This window comes from Anomalospiza imberbis, chromosome 17 (genome assembly GCF_031753505.1).
Source record: "Anomalospiza imberbis isolate Cuckoo-Finch-1a 21T00152 chromosome 17, ASM3175350v1, whole genome shotgun sequence".
Classification (NCBI taxonomy): domain Eukaryota; kingdom Metazoa; phylum Chordata; class Aves; order Passeriformes; family Viduidae; genus Anomalospiza; species Anomalospiza imberbis.
The window spans coordinates 1,217,299-1,234,554 of NC_089697.1; the positions used below are offsets into that span (position 1 = coordinate 1,217,299).

The window sequence follows — 17,256 nt, forward strand, 5'->3', positions numbered from 1 at the left end:
ATCTCTCTCTTTTTCTCTCTGACTGAACTGAGAATATCCATACACGGCCTTACACTGTATGGCCAAGGCAAGAGCTTTGTCATCTATGGATATTCTCAGTTCAGTCAGAGAGAAAAGGAGAGGTTTCTACCAGGTTGGGCCTAGGAAAGAGTTTCACAGAGCACCAATGGTGTGAGATGTTTTTACTTTAAGACAAATGAAATTGGTCTGTACGATGTTCTCTAGAAAAAGAGCGATACATGAAAAAAATCGGTTGAGTTTAGTTCTCTTCTCGTCTTCTGAATTCGATCCATTCTGTTCGGGTCCTGCCGCAACGGGGACAGTCATCAGTGCTCTGGAGCCTCACACGCAGCTCAGACACCTCAGCCTCCAGCACGTCCACGGAGTCCCTCAAAGCACATTCTCCTAATGGAGACTCCTCCAGTTCCTGCAGCAGCTGCTTCTCTTGGGTTGCCAGGGAAGCCGCCATCTGCAGCACTCTGTGCTGAAGGGCCTGCATCTGGAAGATGGATGCACAGAGCCTCAGGGACAGGGCTGCTCCTGAGGCTGCAGAGGGGGCCGTAGGGAGAGCAATGAAACAGAAATGATTGCAAGCCAAAAACACACCAAAACAAGAATGCAAAGAAGCAAGGATTCCAAAGGAGACAAATGTAGAGAGAAGAGGGAAAGGGAGGCACTGGGCATCTTTGAGGCTGCAGCTCTGAACAGCAGCTGAGATGGCTGCGCTGGAAGTGCCCTGCCCAGCCTGCCATAGCCACCTCTGTGTCCCCACATTGCTCAGTGCCCGGCACAGGCACCAACACTGTCTGGGACAACACTGCTAACTGAGGGACACAGAGGCTCCAGAGGAGTCTGCTGCTGCTCCCCTCCCAGATTTCCTGCTGGGAGCCGGGAGAGAACGGTGCAAAACTTGGGCAGCAGACAGCAGATCCAGCCTCGGCCTCAGGGTGCAGCAGCAGCCCCGGGCAGAAGACGGCAGCTGTGCGTGCTGCTGGGAGGGGAAAGAGGTTGGGGCCTCCAAGGCAAAGGTGCTGTTGTGTGTCCCTGGAGAAGAGGATGCCACTGCACAGCTTACCTGGGTGTTGAGCTCCCGCAGTTTTCTAGCGCAGTGAGAAGAGAGCTGTTGGGCCTGCTGAAGAGCAGATTGACACGGAGACACCTGATAGTTCAGTGCCAGGTGCTTCTCTTCCAGCGTTCTGAGGCACTGGCTCTTCTCCTCCAGAGACACTATCAGCCTAGAAGGGAAGCAAGAAACTCATTGCTACATGGTAGCAGATTTTATAAACTCTCAGGACTTGCAGCACCTCAGGGAAAAACTCCTCTGTCTGATGAGGTCTGTCTAAACAACTTGGCTGTTTGTTCCCCCTGCAGTCACAGCCCAGCATGTGCCTACTCCGCTTTTGGCCCTAAAAGAACAGGGAGTTCCTGCCTACATGCCCTACCTTCTTTTTGAGGTGGGAATGTGAATACAAACCTAAGAAAATCTTGCAATGAAGACATTAGAGGAGAGGAACCATTTTCTTCTTTGGACTAACCAGGCTCCAAGGGAGGGAGGTTTGGTCAACATGGAAGAGACGTTTCCTTCCCCCATCTTGTATGTCCAGGTAGGAGGAGCAGCACCCTACAGCCAGGGGATCTCAGGCGAGTTCCCTAAGATTTACCAGCACCCATCCTACTTTCAGCCGGAGAAACAAAGGCCCAAGTGGCAACAGAGGCTTGGAGCAAAAGCTGATGGAAGATGCAGAAGGCTCCAGGCAAGCAGGAGTGCCCTGCCTTTCCTTTGCCTTCTTCTTGGAAGAAGAATCCTGTGGCACTGAAGACTGGCAGGACTTGATCAGCTGGAGGAGACCCCCATACCTTGGTCCTGTTTCTTGCATTCTTTGCACAGTCAGTAAAGCCTGTGACTGGGCAGGGTGGCAGGGAGCCTGCTTGGCCCCCTCCAGGCACCGGGGCACATTTTATGAGGAACCATGCAACAGAGCCATTCTTGTTGCTGGGCTGCCACCAGGGGCAATCTGGCCTAGATCAGCAATCAGGGCCTTCAGATGGTTCTGCCCAGAAAAAGCATCAGATGCCAGGCTGATCCACATCCCAGAGGCTTCAAGTTACAGGATCCAAGGTGGAGCTGATGGATGTATCCAGCTCCTCACAATGCAGCTCGGGCAGTGTCAACACACCCACCTAAAAACACAATACCCCCTAGAGGGAAAGAGCTACCCCAAAATCCTTTCTCTGCAGAAAAACTCTGTTTGAAGTCTTAAAAGTAAAGAAAATGAAAGACAACATCCAGACAAGGAGAAGTGTCTACACGGAGAGTTCAGAATCTGCCACTTAGGAAATGCTGCCAGAGCCCCTGGCAGGTGCAAAGAGGGCAAAGAGGGAATCCATTCACCACAATGCAGAGTCCCACAGGCTTTCATTTACCTGGCTTTTTCCTTCTCTAGGGCATTCACGGAAGCCTGCAATTCTGAATTTCGCTGAGCCACTTCTTCCCGTTGACTCCATTCCCTCTCCAAGGACTCCAGATGCACTTGCAGCTCCTTGTTCTGATTTTCTGCCTCCTTCAGCATCTTCTGGACATGCTCAACCTCCAACAGCTTCTGCCTGGACTCTTCCTGGGCCTCCCTCACCTCTTGCTGGGCTCTCTGGACAGTTGTTTCCTGGGACTCTCGGGAGGCTGCCAGCTGAGATGTCAACTCTCCCACCTCCAGTCAAAGGGAACAAAGCAGTCAGGGGCTGCAGCCACAGCTTGTCACTGTCAGCCACAGCACAGGCTGAGAGGAAAGGCAAAGGACAACTTTCCATTTCTCCCTGTCCTGAGAGCACCAGATTCACACTGGATATGGACAGGGCACCTGAAAAAGCACCTCCCAAACCAAGGCTGGCAAGGAGAGGCCAGCAGGAATCCATGCTGATGGTTGCTGGCCAACAGCCCAGAGGACTAGCCCAGCTGACCAGAGCAGCAGCTGAGATTCAGCAGAGCACTGGGTGTCCTGCAGAGCAGCTGCCATGGAGCCCCCAGAGCCCAAGACAGCCCCAGGGATCACCCCACCAGCTGCTGCTCTGCCATGGAAAAGCAAGAAGGCCACAGACCCCTCGCTGCATGGCCGCAGTGCCAGTGCTGTTTCACACACCTGCTTTTGTAGAGCCTCCCTCTGCTCAAGGAGCAGATTCATTTCCTCTTTGAGGCCTTGTAGCTCTTCCTTGTGCCTCCTCAGTGCTGCCTGGACTCCACTGCGAGCTTCCTGCAGCTCAACTTGCAGATTTGCCTTGATGGTCTGGCAACAAAAATGCAGAGCAACTTCCTGGGACCTGCCCTCAGGCTCAGCTTGTTCCACGTGCTACCTCAAAATCCCCTTCCTTCAGCTGCTTCTTTTGGCTTCTCCAGCTAGCTCTGCTTCCAAGCAAGCCTTCCTTCCTGGGGCTGAGCTCTGGAGCTTACCAGGCTCTGTGCTCCCAGGGCCTGAAGCAGCCCTTGCCTCCTCAGTCCCAGGAGCTGCCTTTTGTGCCCTTGTCCCTGCCCTGCCCTCTGTTGCCTGCCTACTCACACTTACCTGCCCCTTCTCTTGCAGCTCTTTCACCTCCTGCCTGAGCTGCTGGACCTGCTGGTGGGCTCGGCTGAGCTCTCCCTGAGTCTGGAGCAGTGCCTCTGATAAAGCACTCTTCTCCTTCTGCTCTTCCAGCAGCACCTGCACCGAAGGAAAGAGCAGAGGGCTTCACACTTCTCCTGCAGCATCCGTGTGGCAGAGGCAAAGACTGATGGGCTCACGTGCTCTCACAGCACTCGGCTGCTGCTCCCCTGGGCCACTGCCTGCCCCGGGGCCAACACAGCTTCCCAGGAAGTGACTTAAAACACAGCCCAGAAGACAACTCTGGGTTACTGTTCAGAAATACTCCAGGCAAGTCTTTAAAAAGATTTTTCTCTTGTCAGTGTTCCTGCTGCACCCTCCCTGTTCCCACATAAGAAAAGAGCTACAAACTCACTTTGGCTGTGAACACCTACCAGTACACACCAAAAGGGGAGCGGAAAGAGAACAGCGAAGGTACCCTGAGGTACATCTTAGAACAACAGAGCACAAGAGCAGCACAAAGATCTCAGCTGATAGCTGATGTTTCTGCCTGGCTTCCTATGAGAGGGCTCATTGCTGGTCCCAAAGACAGCCCCGTTCAGCTTTCACCTCCCCCAGTTCAATGTAGAAGACACGGAGGGCATGCTCCACACAGCCCCATGTCCTGCCATCTCCCACAGCTCCAGCCTTGCAAAAAATCACACCAGTTCTCCTCTCTCAGTCATTACCTCTCGCTTGGCATTTTCAAATCTCCTTAGTTCTTCTTGTTGGGCCAGCAGGGTGGCATCTTTCTGCCTCATCTCAAACAGCACCTTCTTGTGCTCCTGCTCTCTCTCTGCCTTCTCTTTTTCCCATTGCTCCAGCGTCTCCTGCATCTCTGCACGGTGCCTTTCGCGCTCACTTGCCTGAGGAGGGGAGGAGAAATTTGCAAGATGAAGTCCCAGGCAAGCTCCTTGCTGAAAAAGGTGAAGCTTCATCCCTCCCACAGCCCCCAACCGGAAAAGACAACAGCACTCCAGAAACCGTGTCCTGTCATGGAATTCAAAAGGAGGCTCAGCAGGTGCAAGAATCACAGACTCGTGGAATCTCTTCTGTTGGCAAAGACCTTCCCAAGCGTTGAGTCCAAGTGCTCAGAAAAGGAGGTGTCACCTTCTCTTCCCTGACACCCCAGTCACAAGGACTGAAGGACCAGGGACAAGGGGCCTGTTCCATTTGCTTCCAGCCCTAAGCTAATCCCTCTGACCACCATGGAAGCACAGCAAGAAAGGAACCGAGTTCCCACGCCTGCAGCCAGCAGCACTGTTGGCATCTGCTCCATGCCGGCAAGTGCTCCACGCTGGCATCTGCTCCGTGGCAGGTGGGACTCAGGGACAATCCTGCCCTGGGCTGCCACGCTTTGGGTGGGCACTGCCCAACCTGCTCTGGAACTCCTCTTACGCCCTCATTGAAGCTGTGGCTGCATTTACTGTCCCAGCACCATCCTGGGGGCTCTCAGGCACCTCCAAGTCCAAGCTGCTGCCTCTGCTGCCCGGCCCAGCAGCGGGAGGCCTTGGCAGAGGATTGCTGCCCTTTCACACCCTCAGGCTCTGCTTGTGCTAAACCAACCCACAGGGCTGGCTTGGACACTCCAGAAGTGTACTGTCCCCTACCAGGTCTTGCAGGAGCTTCTTTATTTCCAGTTGCTGAGCAGTTCCCTGAAGCCTGAGGCTTTCATGATGCTGCTGCTCTGCCTGCAGGAGCTGTTGAGCTGTGTCTTCCCGTTCCTGCCTCCTGAGAGATCTCTCTGCTTCCAGCTCATCTTGCAGGCACTTCACTTCTCCTACAAACAAGACCAACAGCAAGAGTCAGAGTCTTTACTGACTTTACTGACCTCAGGCCCTTTCAGTGCCACCAGCCCCACCACTTCTCAGAAGCTCTGTGGACAGAGGCAGCTTTACAGGGTGCTTAGTTCTCTAGGCAGGGGCAGCACCACAAACAAAGCACACGAGGTTCTCACCTTCTATCATCTCCTTGGCCTGTGTGACTGTGAGCACTTGAGCTTCCAGATGGTTCCTGGTGGTCTCCAGCTGAGATATCTGCTGCTGAGCAGCAATCAGCTTGGATTCCAGGCTCTCCTTTGCTGACCTACGAGTTGCACATATGGAGAGACATGAGTTGCTTGCTCCAGACACCCACAGCCGGTTATTCCAGGACGACGTGGCTCAAGATCCCCACACCTGAGTATGGGAAATGGGTCACGTGGAAACTCGCCCAGACAAGGCACATTTGTGCCATCTCAACAGCAGAGCAGGGCCCTCTGAGGGACTGCCCAGGCCTTCCCTATGGCCTGGCATAGCACAGACAGCCCAGCCCAACTTGGCCTCAACAGCCAAACCTTCAGTTGCTGATCCTGACCTATGACACTGGCTAGCTGTGTCCAAACAGGCTGGGGCGACGAGCAAAAGCCCAGCCCCTGCTCACAGCCCTTCTCTCATCAGCACTTCCAAGCTGCTCTGCAGGGGGACACAACAGACTCTTGTCCTTGCTGACTGCTGACTTTTTAATGCTCTTGATAATGGACATAAAGGAACATCATCTTCCAGACACCCTGTATTTGTGAGACTTCAGAACTACTTTGCATGACACGGTAAAATCTCATGGTCACGGCAGCACTTGTAAAAATTCAGAACACCCTTTTGTCTGAACAACAACCACCTGAATGCAGAGACTGCAGTTTAAACTCTTGCAAGGTCATGGAGTAGACTTGCCACCTTTATTTTAGTGTTGTGGGCCAAGCAGGCAGTAGCCCGAGGCACTTGTCCTTCTTTACAGAGTGAGAGGGACCATCCAAAGGGAGCTTGGCAGGTTTGGCAGCTGGGTGCCCATCAACAATCAGCAAGAATCCCCAGAGGCTGTTGAGAATTCCAAAGAGCTTTCCCTGCTGCTCTCCAGCCAGCTCTAGGGCCTGTCCCACTCTTCTCAAGAGTGTGCTTGGAAGGAGAAAGCCCTCAAGATTTTCAGCAGGAGCCTCTGGCTTGCCCCTGAATGGCAGTGTGCTACTCCCAACGTGCCAAGGTTGGAGCCTGGAATGCTGAAGACGAAGCTTCAGTTCTGAAGATCAGGATCATGTCAGGCTACTTGGTAAGGAATGAGGGATGTTCAATGCCCAGAACAAGGAACCAAAGCCAAGAGAAACCTGAGGTTTCACTCAGCATCTGCATGGTTTAACTACTACTCAGTTCAGGGCTGGGTGGATTGCTTTGGACTTCCCACAGGAGTGTGCTCGGCGGCACAAACAGGAGCTCATGGCTCCTGAGCTGACGAGACCTTTGCTGGCTTTAGGTGTCAGAAAAAGAACCTTCCCATTGTGACATATTTTTGTTCTTGAGACTCTTCCATATTCTGACCAGGGAATATTAAAATACCACAAAAGATTCTACTCCCTGCCTTTACCTGGTCTCCTCCAGCTGCCTGGAAAGGTCTTGTTGGAGCCACTCCATGGCTGCCAGTCGGCCCTCAAGGTCAGCCTTCTGGCCCAGCAGCTCCTGCTCTCGGCACACCTGGGCCAGTGCGTGCCCTTGGCCAGAGGATTCCGGGCTCAGCTGCTCCAGAGAGCAGCTCGATGAATCTTGCTCCTGGGAAACCTGGAAGTGGGACAAGGTACAGCTCGAGCCCTTCCCCGGGAGCCCTGTGCAGAGCCAGCCAGTGGCACCTCGCAGGCAGCCAGAGGACAAGGAGCACCTGTGCTCTGGGCTCAAAGTTTCACAGCATCTGCCCTATGCAGCTCTGATAGCCGGGGCTGCCAAAAGCCTCTGGCACTGTTACCTTGGAAGTGCTGTGTCAGGCCCTGCTGGCTTGCCTGGGACCAGACAGCTCCTTCCCAACAAACATCCCCACTCCAAACTCCGTGTTGTCACCCAAAAATACTGCATCTTCTGCAACTGCCAATACCATTTACTCTAAGCACCAGGAGTGCAGCTGATTTTCAGCCATTGGTCCACTTTAGTCCATCACTCAGTTTAGTCCATCCCTCTGCTCACCTGCTCCATTACTTCCCACACCAAATCCAAACCCCCATGTGTTGCGTGGGCACAGGAAAAGCAGCTCCCCATGCCTAGCTTTTGGCCTGGAGCAGATTGGAACAGTAAGCTGCAGAGCTGGAGCAGTCTTTCTGGGTGAGCCAGGAAACAATCTGGCAGTCAATGGTCTCTGGCTGGAGCCAGGCAGACAGACAAGGCTGCCTGCTGCAGCCCGGGCTGCTTTACCCAAGCAGGCCTGGACTGACAGGGATAGAGACCCACCTCCTCATGGGAAACAGCACTGGAATAATTCAGGGACCCTGGAGTGGACTGAAGGTCAATGCCAGTGCCTGCCTGGATACCAGACTTCCCCATCAGGATGTACAAGTCTTTCATCAGAGACCCTTTGGCAATTTCACTTTTCTTCAGTGCAGCACTCAGTACTTGGGTGTTCTCTCTCCATTTCTTCAAAGAAGCCGCCCCATGCTCCAACTCTTCCTGCTCGCCTTCCCTCTCCACTTCTGATTCTTGAGTATTTTCCTTATGTCTTCTTAACTCAGCTGCGTGCATTTCATTCTTCTCTTCCACATCTCTCATGTGCTGCTGGTTCAATTTCCGTTCATGCTGCCAAAACAGGGAGAAAAAGAGTCACTCATTCGCCCCCTCGGTTTGCTTTTCAGACCAGATCTGGACTCCTGCTGCAGGGGCAGGCACTGGCTGCCCCTCTCTCTCTGCCCCTCGGGATGCTGCAGACCTTTGCTGGTCTTCCCCCCTTGATTCTGCTCCTTCCCTCAGCCTGTCCCAGCTTCCTTTCTGCCCTTCCCCAAGCTCTTGCAGCCCCACTCCAGTGCTCCTCTGGGGAGGAGCTGCCAGATCTGCAGCCAGGATTTCAAGTCCATGCTAAGCAGGATTTAGGCAGTGCCACGAGGATGTGCTCTCCATCAGGGAGGAAGGGAAGAGCAAACACCCCCAGCATTTCCTTCCCTGGGCTTGGGCTGACAGCAGTGGTTTTCCAGCTCTGCTGTGTAGAGTTTCCATGGCTCCATCCCTGAGAGCCCCACTGCCCTCTCTTGGAGCAGCAATGGCCAGATCCCTCTGTCATCCTCTGCTGCCACTCAGGACGAGTTCTCCCCTTGCAGGCACACGTCCTGGTGTGGATCAGCACTTGGCTTTCCTCTCTTCTCTCCCCACTGGCTGCTCTCAGATGGCCAAGGCCAAACACCTTTCTATTAACAGCAAACTTGCTCCTCTCATCCCTCCTTCCAGATCCAGATATTTAGGAATCTGGACGTGGGTTTGGACACGAGGAATTCCCCAAACCATGCAATGTCCATAGAGACAGTGTGGATGTTGAGAACTATAGCTTTTAGGGCACAGAAGCCCAGCATAAAGGAAAATCAGCAGCCTCAGCATTAACTGGCTTTGACATGACTACAACATCTTCTCCTCCTTATTCAGAAGAACGCAGTTGGAAAAGTTTAACGGGAAAAAGGTGCTCCTTAGAACTATTAACTGAATGTGCAAACACAGCTAGGAAATGGCCCTTTGTGGCATCTGCCAATCTCACCAGCACATCAATCCTTTCCTTCTGCAGGCTCTCCAATTTCCTCTGCAGAGATGCCACCTCCTGACGAAGAGTCACAGCCTCTTCCTGTCTTTCAGAGGCCTCTTTCTCCAGGGCAGTTTCTCGAGAGGTCTGCTTGACTGCTGCCTCCCACAAATCTGCAGCAGGGAGGGGGAAGGAACAGGAGAAAGGAGAAGGGGAAAAGCAAAGCAAAGGCAAACTGATGTGCATCCTGCAGAGACAACAGCAGTGTCTTCTCTGCCTGCCTGAGTTTGCCAGGCCCTGAGCCCACAAGGGCTCCAAAGCTGACAGAAAGGAAGGAACCTTGCAGGCAGAGAAAAAAGCAGGAATGAAAGGGGCAATGTTCAGAGGGACAGGAAAGTGTGTTTGCTCTAGGCCTTGTGCAGAGTGAGCAATCCAAGAGAGACAAAGGAGAAGGGATGCCTGTGCAGCTCTGCTCCAGAGAGGCCAGTAGCCTGGAGGCTCTGGCAGGGCCTGGAGTTTGGGGGAATCGAGCTGAGGCATCCAGCTACAGCTCCTCAGCACAGACACGGCACCTGGAAGGCTCCTGCTGTGCACGGGATCAGCCATGGCACAGCCGGATGGCACTGCCAGCCACAGCATCTTTCTCAAGAAAAAGCTTTCACTGGCACTTGGATGGATAAATCTCCTGCTGGTTGTTTTTCCCCTCTGCCATCTCTGGGCACTTTTCCTCTGCGAGCCATCAGCGAGATCCCCGCAGGTGAGACAGGATGGGGCAGTGGGTGGGAGAGGAGAAGCTGTACCTTGCTCTTTTTTCTCCAGCTGTTTCAGCAGCTCCTGATTGTGGGCTCTGAGATGGTCCCTCTGGGCCTGTGTCTTCCTCAGCTCCAGCTCCATGTCCTTACACTGTATGGCCATGGCCTCTGCTCTTTCCTCAGAGCTCTGGAGCCTCAAATGCAGCTCAGACACCTCTGCCTCCAGCACTTCAACAGAGTCCCTCAAAGCGCAATCTCCTAATGGAGACTCCTCCAGTTCCTGCAGCAGCTGCTTCTCTTGAGCTGCCAGGGAAGCCTCTATTTGCAGCACTGTGTCGTGCAGGGTCTGGATCTGGAAGATGGATGCACAGAGCCTCAGGGACAGGGCTGCTCCTGAGGCTGCAGAGTGGGCCGCAGGGAGAGCAGCAAAGAAGAAATTATTTCAGGCAAAAACCATGCCAAAACCAAAAGGTAGAAAAGCAAGGATTCCAAAGGAGACAAATGTAGAGAAAAGTGGGAAAGGGAGGCAATGGGAATCCGTGAGGCTGCAGCTCTGAACAGCAGCTGAGATGGCTGCGCTGGAAGTGCCCTGCCCAGCCTGCCATAGCCACCTCTGTGTCCCCACATTGCTCAGTGCCCGGCACAGGCACCAACTCTGTCTGGGACAACACTGCTAACTGAGGGACACAGAGGCTCCAGAGGAGTCTGCTGCTGCTCCCCTCCCAGATTTCCTGCTGGGAGCCGGGAGAGAACGGTGCAAAACTTGGGCAGCAGACAGCAGATCCAGCCTCGGCCTCAGGGTGCAGCAGCAGCCCCGGGCAGAAGACGGCAGCTGTGCGTGCTGCTGGGAGGGGAAAGAGGTTGGGGCCTCCAAGGCAAAGGTGCTGTTGTGTGTCCCTGGAGAAGAGGACGCCACTGCACAGCTTACCTGGGTGTTGAGCTCCCGCAGTTGTCCAGCGCGGTGAGAAGAGAGCTGTTGGGCCTGCTGAAGAGCAGATTGACGCGGAGACACCTGATAGTTTAGTGCCAGGTGCTTCTCTTCCAGAGTTCTGAGGCACTGGTTCTTCTCCTCCAGAGACACTATCAGCCTAGAAGGGAAGCAAGAAACTCATTGCTACACGGTATCAGATTTTATAAACTCTCAGGACTTGCAGCACCTCAGGGAAAAACTCCTCTGTCTGATGAGTTCTGTCTAAACAACTTGGCTGCTTGTTCCCCCTGCAGTCCCAGCCCAGCATGTGCCTACTCTGCTTTTGGCCCTGAAAGAACAGGGAGTTCCTGCCTACATGCCCTACCTTCTTTTTGAGGTGGGAATGTGAATACAAACCTAAGAAAGTCTTGCAATGAAGACATTAGAGGAGAGGAACCATTTTCTTCTTTGGACTAACCAGGCTCCAAGGGAGGGAGGTTTGGTCAACATGGAAGAGACGTTTCCTTCCCCCATCTTGTATGTCCAGGTAGGAGGAGCAGCACCCTACAGCCAGGGGATCTCAGGCGAGTTCCCTAAGATCTACCAGCACCCATCCTACTTTCAGCCGGAGAAACAAAGGCCCAAGTGGCAACAGAGGCTTGGAGCAAAAGCTGATGGAAGATGCAGAAGGCTCCAGGCAAGCAGGAGTGCCCTGCCTTTCCTTTGCCTTCTTCTTGGAAGAAGAATCCTGTGGCACTGAAGACTGGCAGGACTTGATCAGCTGGAGGAGCCCCCCATACCTTGGTCCTGTTTCTTGCATTCTTTGCACAGTCAGTAAAGCCTGTGACTGGGCAGGGTGGCAGGGAGCCTGCTTGGCCCCCTCCAGGCACCGGGGCACATTTTATGAGGAACCATGCAACAGAGCCATTCTTGTTGCTGGGCTGCCTCCGGGGGCAATCTGGCCTAGATCAGCAATCAGGGCCTTCAGATGGTTCTGCCCAGAAAAAGCATCAGAGGCCAGGCTGATCCACATCCCAAAGGCTTCAAGTTACAGGACCCAAGGTGGAGATGATGGATGAACCCTGCTCCTTACAATGCAGCTCGGGCAGTGTCAACACACCCACCTAACAACACAATACCCCCTAGAGGGAAAGAGCCACCCCAAAATCCTTTCTCTGCAGAAAAACTCTGTTTGAAGTCTTAAAAGTAAAGAAAATGAAAGACAACATCCAGACAAGGAGAAGTGTCTGCACGGAGAGTTCAGAATCTGCCACTTAGGAAATGCTGCCAGAGCCCCTGGCAGGTGCAAAGAGGGCAAAGAGGGAATCCATTCACCACAATGCAGAGTCCCACAGGCTTTCATTTACCTGGCTTTTTCCTTCTCTAGGACATTCACGGAAGCCTGCAATTCTGAATTTTGCTGAGCCACTTCTTCCCAGCGATTCCTTTCCCTCTCCAAGGACTCCAGATGCACTTGCAGATCCTTTTTCTGATTTTCTGCCTCCTTCAGCATCTTCTGGACATGCTCAACCTCCAACAGCTTCTGCCTGGACTCTTCCTGGGCCTCCCTCACCTCTTGCTGGGCTCTCTGGACAGTCGTTTCCTGGGACTCTCGGGAGGCTGCCAGCTGAGATGTCAACTCTCCCACCTCCAGTCAAAGGGAACAAAGCAGTCAGGGGCTGCAGCCACAGCTTGTCACTGTCAGCCACAGCACAGGCTGAGAGGAAAGGCAAAGGACAACTTTCCATTTCTCCCTGTCCTGAGAGCACCAGATTCACACTGGATATGGACAGGGCACCTGAAAAAGCACCTCCCAAACCAAGGCTGGCAAGGAGAGGCCAGCAGGAATCCATGCTGATGGTTGCTGGCCAACAGCCCAGAGGACTAGCCCAGCTGTCCAGAGCAGCAGCTGAGATTCAGCAGAGCACTGTGTGTCCTGCAGAGCAGCTGCCATGGAGCCCCCAGAGCCCAAGACAGCCCCAGGGATCACCCCACCAGCTGCTGCTCTGCCATGGAAAAGCAAGAAGGCCACAGACCCCTCGCAGCAAGGCTGCACTGCCATTGCTGTTTCACTCACCTGCTTTTGTAGAGCCTCCCTCTGCTCAAGGAGCAGATTCATTTCCTCTTTGAGGCCTTGTAGCTCTTCCTCCTGCCTCCTCTGCACTGCTGGGTTTTCACTGTAAGCTTCCTCCAGCTCAGCTCGCCGCTCTACCTCCACATAGTTCCTGGTGATCTGCAGCAGAGATATCTGCTGCTGAGCAGCAATCAGCTTGGATTCCAGGCTCTCCTTTGCTGACCTACAAGTTGCACATACAAAGAGACATGAGTTGCTTGCTCCAGACACCCACAGCTGGGTATTCCAGGACGACGTGGCTCAAGATCCCCACACCTGAGTATGGGAAATGGGCCACGTGGAAACTCGCCCAGACAAGGCACATTTATGCCATCTCAACAGCAGAGCAGGGCCCTCTGAGGGACTGCCCAGGCCTTCCTGTGGCCTGGCATAGCACAGACAGCCCAGCCCAACTTGGCCTCAACAGCCAAACCTTCAGTTGCTGATCCTGACCTATGACACTGGCTAGCTGTGTCCAAACAGGCTGGGGCGACGAGCAAAAGCCCAGCCCCTGCTCACAGCCCTTCTCTCATCAGCACTTCCAAGCTGCTCTGCAGGGGGACACAACAGACTCTTGTCCTTGCTGACTGCTGACTTTTTAATGCTCTTGATAATGGACATAAAGGAACATCATCTTCCAGACACCCTGTATTTGTGAGACTTCAGAACTACTTTGCATGACACGGTAAAATCTCATGGTCACGGCAGCACTTGTAAAAATTCAGAACACCCTTTTGTCTGAACAACAACCACCTGAATGCAGAGACTGCAGTTTAAACTCTTGCAAGGTCATGGAGAAGACTTGCCACCTTTATTTTAGTGTTGTGGGCCAAGCAGGCAGTAGCCCGAGGCACTTGTCCTTCTTTACAGAGTGAGAGGGACCATCCAAAGGGAGCTTGGCAGGTTTGGCAGCTGGGTGCCCATCAACAATCAGCAAGAATCCCCAGAGGCTGTTGAGAATTCCAAAGAGCTTTCCCTGCTGCTCTCCAGCCAGCTCTAGGGCCTGTCCCACACTTCTCAAGAGTGTGCTTGGAAGCAGAAAGCCCTCAAGATTTTCAGCAGGAGCCTCTGGCTTGCCCCTGAATGGCAGTGTGCTACTCCCAACGTGCCAAGGTTGGAGCCTGGAATGCTGAAGACGAAGCTTCAGTTCTGAAGATCAGGATCATGTCAGGCTACTTGGTAAGGAATGAGGGATGTTCAATGCCCAGAACAAGGAACCAAAGCCAAGAGAAACCTGAGGTTTCACTCAGCATCTGCATGGTTTAACTACTACTCAGTTCAGGGCTGGGTGGATTGCTTTGGACTTCCCAGAGGAGTGTGCTTGGCGGCACAAACAGGAGCTCATGGCTCACAAGAGCTTTGCTGGCTTTAGGTGTCAGAAAAAGAACCTTCCCATTGTGACATATTTTTGTTCTTGAGACTCTTCCATATTCTGACCAGGGAATATTAAAATACCACAAAAGATTCTACTCCCTGCCTTTACCTGGTCTCCTCCAGCTGCCTGGAAAGGTCTTGTTGGAGCCACTCCATGACTGCCATTCGGCCCTCAAGGTCAGCCTTCTGGCCCAGCAGCTCCTGCTCTCGGCACACCTGGGCCAGTGCGTGCCCTTGGCCAGAGGATTCCGGGCCCAGCTGCTCCAGAGAGCAGCTCGATGAATCTTGCTCCTGGGAAACCTGGAAGTGGGACAAGGTACAGCTCGAGCCCTTCCCCGGGAGCCCTGTGCAGAGCCAGCCAGTGGCACCTCGCAGGCAGCCAGAGGACAAGGAGCACCTGTGCTCTGGGCTCAAAGTTTCACAGCATCTGCCCTATGCAGCTCTGATAGCCTGGGCTGCCAAAAGCCTCTGGCACTGTTACCTTGGAAGTGCTGTGTCAGGCCCTGCTGGCTTGCCTGGGACCAGACAGCTCCTTCCCAACAAACATCCCCACTCCAAACTCCGTGTTGTCACCCAAAAATACTGCATCTTCTGCAACTGCCACTTGGGAAACAAAATTATTATCTGAATATATTTCATTGCTGGACATTTTCAGGAAGATTTGTGAAAACAAATTTGCTTGCTGAATCAAGGGAAAATATACAGGATTTCCCCCTTCAAGGAGAAAATTCTCGTCTAAGTTTCTCCTCCTCACATATTCAAAGCAGCTCTCTGCAAGGAGAGGATGCCTCGCCGGGAAATGGCTCTTGTGCTGAGCAGACATTTTGTGACTTGTGGACGCCTGCCTGATGTGGCCAAATCAAAACGTCTGCTGTGCATTTGCCCAACCTATCACATTCCCCAGAACTGAGACTGTCTGACAGAGATCATCAGAAACAAAGCCTTCTCTTGCAGCTATCCTGTAACACCCAATCTAAACCTCCTCTGGCACAGCTTGGGGCTGTTTCCTCTTGTCCTGTCCCTTGTTCCCTGGGAGCAGAGCCTGACCTTCACCTGGCTGCAGCTTCCTGTCACAGAGAGCTGTAGAGAGCAAGAAGGTGCCCCCTGAGCCTCCTTTTCTCCAGGCTGAGCTCCCCCCCCAGCTCCCTCAGCTGCTCCTGGTCACACCTGTGCTCCAGACCCTTCCCCAGCTCCGATCCCCGTTTTAAAGGCTCTGTGGCTGCCCAAAGCAACACATTTTGCAGAAGCATGCAACACTTTGCTGATGAACACGCATATCCCTGGCTCATAAATGCATGTGCCGTCTTGAGCCAGGTGTGCACAGCAGTGTGCCCGTCTTCTACTGCCAGCAACAGCATCTGGGCTGATCTGGCTGCCACAACTCCCCCTCCCACAGGTGCTGCCGAGCAATAAGGTGTTCAGAGCCGTGCTAACATCATCCCTCTCCTGCTGCAGCAGATCCCTCTGAAGCTGCAATTCCTCCAATGACTGCCTCTTGACTTCCAGCTCGCTCTGCAACAATGGGTCTTCTCCCTCGAGTGCAGCCAAGTCCTCCAGTGTACAAGAAGGGGCAAGAACAGTTTTCAAGGGAAAAGCAGTCTCATTTCCAAAACCAACCTCCATCCTGTCCTGCTGCTCTGCCTGTTCTGCCTGGGCTGATGCTTCCTTCCGCTGCTTGGTGTTCTTCAGATGCAGACACAAGGCTCCTGGCTCCGGGATTCCAGTGCATTGCAGCAGCATTTCCCTGGACATCTCAAGGTTTGCACAGTCACTGCAGAGACAAGGCTCAGTCAGAAGAATCAAGAGGCCTGAAGAGTCAGCAATGCCATTTTCAACACTCCAGGATGGAGCTGGGGGCAGTGGGCTAAGGAAGACCTTGCTCTTTCCCTCCCAAGAAAGTCCTCCAGAGGCAAAGGGAAAGGAAGACAGGATTTTGCCTTCCTTCAGTGAGAAGCAGTGGCTGGGCAGGGGCCCGCAAAGAACAGAATTCAGGGAAGCAGCACGGCGAGAAGAAGGAGTCTTCTATTCCAACATGGCTCTGCAGCTCCCAGACAGCCTTGGGAGTCATAGTAGAGCATGGAAAAACCAGACAGGACAATGCCTGAGAGCCACACTGAGGACTACACATGGTAGGCAGGTGACTTCTTCAGCCAGGACTCCTCTGAACTCCCCGGCCTGGAAGCAGATTGTTTCTGGAATGCAGGAGGAGGAGGAGGAGGAGGAGGAGGAGGAAAGACTCACCTACTGATTTCTTCTAGCAGAGAGTCTATCAGCTGGCAGCGGCTTCTGATCCTCTGGGTTCTCTCCTCCATTTGATCAAAATGCCGCTGCATGCGCCCCCAGTTCTCTGTATCTTCCCGAACCAATTCAAAAGGATGCTGTTCATCAGTGGATGTCAGAGTCGAGAGGATGTTCCCAGGATTGTCGGTGCAGATGATGGAATTGGCCATGCTGTCACTGTCGTCTACCAGCGCCTGAAAGCCCACATCCAGCTGTTAGTCAGGTGTTCTGTTCCCATTCCAAAGCAGCACTGAGATACCTCTTTTCTGATCCCACAAGAACCAGCGTCCATTCATGGAGAACCAGTTTCAAAATGCCAGCCAGCTCAGCACACTTTACTCACCTCAGGGGCTCCAGAGGAATGTCCCTGCTGAGAAAGCCCTCGAGCTCCCTGCAAGAGCACGGGGAAGAGCACACTCAGACTGCATGGCTGCCCCTGAGGCAGTCGCCTCTGAGTGCCTCCCAGCCTGTCCCAGAGCACAGCAATTCCAGCTGAGCTCTTCCTCCCCTCCTTGGGAATATTTTCAGCCCAGTAGTTTGACAGCAGCAGAAATGAACATGCTGGAAGGTGTTTCATCACTTCTAAGAACACCAGAAGGGGAGTTGCCCAGAGCCCCAGCCAGTCTGGCCTTGTACACTCCCAGGGATCCAGGGGCAGCCACAGCTTCTCTGGGAAACCTCAAGCCTGGGTGCCAGGGCCTCAGCACCCTC

The 17,256-nt window shown here is 53.5% G+C and overlaps 1 protein-coding gene across 1 annotated transcript in view; it reads right to left on the minus strand.

Moving 5' to 3' along the window:
* Positions 1 to 2,941: 2,941 nt before the first annotated feature.
* Positions 2,942 to 17,256, minus strand: part of LOC137484411 (nesprin-1-like) — a 143,387-nt gene continuing 129,072 nt past the window's right edge. Inside the window, exons 84-100 of the mRNA XM_068208285.1 lie at positions 16,889 to 16,936; positions 16,507 to 16,739; positions 15,883 to 16,036; positions 14,375 to 14,565; positions 12,856 to 13,075; positions 12,146 to 12,426; positions 10,797 to 10,956; positions 9,917 to 10,220; positions 9,135 to 9,289; positions 7,850 to 8,191; positions 7,002 to 7,192; positions 5,566 to 5,693; positions 5,219 to 5,388; positions 4,298 to 4,474; positions 3,985 to 3,999; positions 3,555 to 3,689; positions 2,942 to 2,950 (exon numbers count right to left, since the gene is read on the minus strand). Coding sequence (XP_068064386.1) covers positions 2,942 to 2,950; positions 3,555 to 3,689; positions 3,985 to 3,999; positions 4,298 to 4,474; positions 5,219 to 5,388; positions 5,566 to 5,693; positions 7,002 to 7,192; positions 7,850 to 8,191; positions 9,135 to 9,289; positions 9,917 to 10,220; positions 10,797 to 10,956; positions 12,146 to 12,426; positions 12,856 to 13,075; positions 14,375 to 14,565; positions 15,883 to 16,036; positions 16,507 to 16,739; positions 16,889 to 16,936 — 2,913 coding nt within the window. The remainder of the gene's footprint in view (positions 2,951 to 3,554; positions 3,690 to 3,984; positions 4,000 to 4,297; positions 4,475 to 5,218; positions 5,389 to 5,565; positions 5,694 to 7,001; positions 7,193 to 7,849; positions 8,192 to 9,134; positions 9,290 to 9,916; positions 10,221 to 10,796; positions 10,957 to 12,145; positions 12,427 to 12,855; positions 13,076 to 14,374; positions 14,566 to 15,882; positions 16,037 to 16,506; positions 16,740 to 16,888; positions 16,937 to 17,256) is intronic.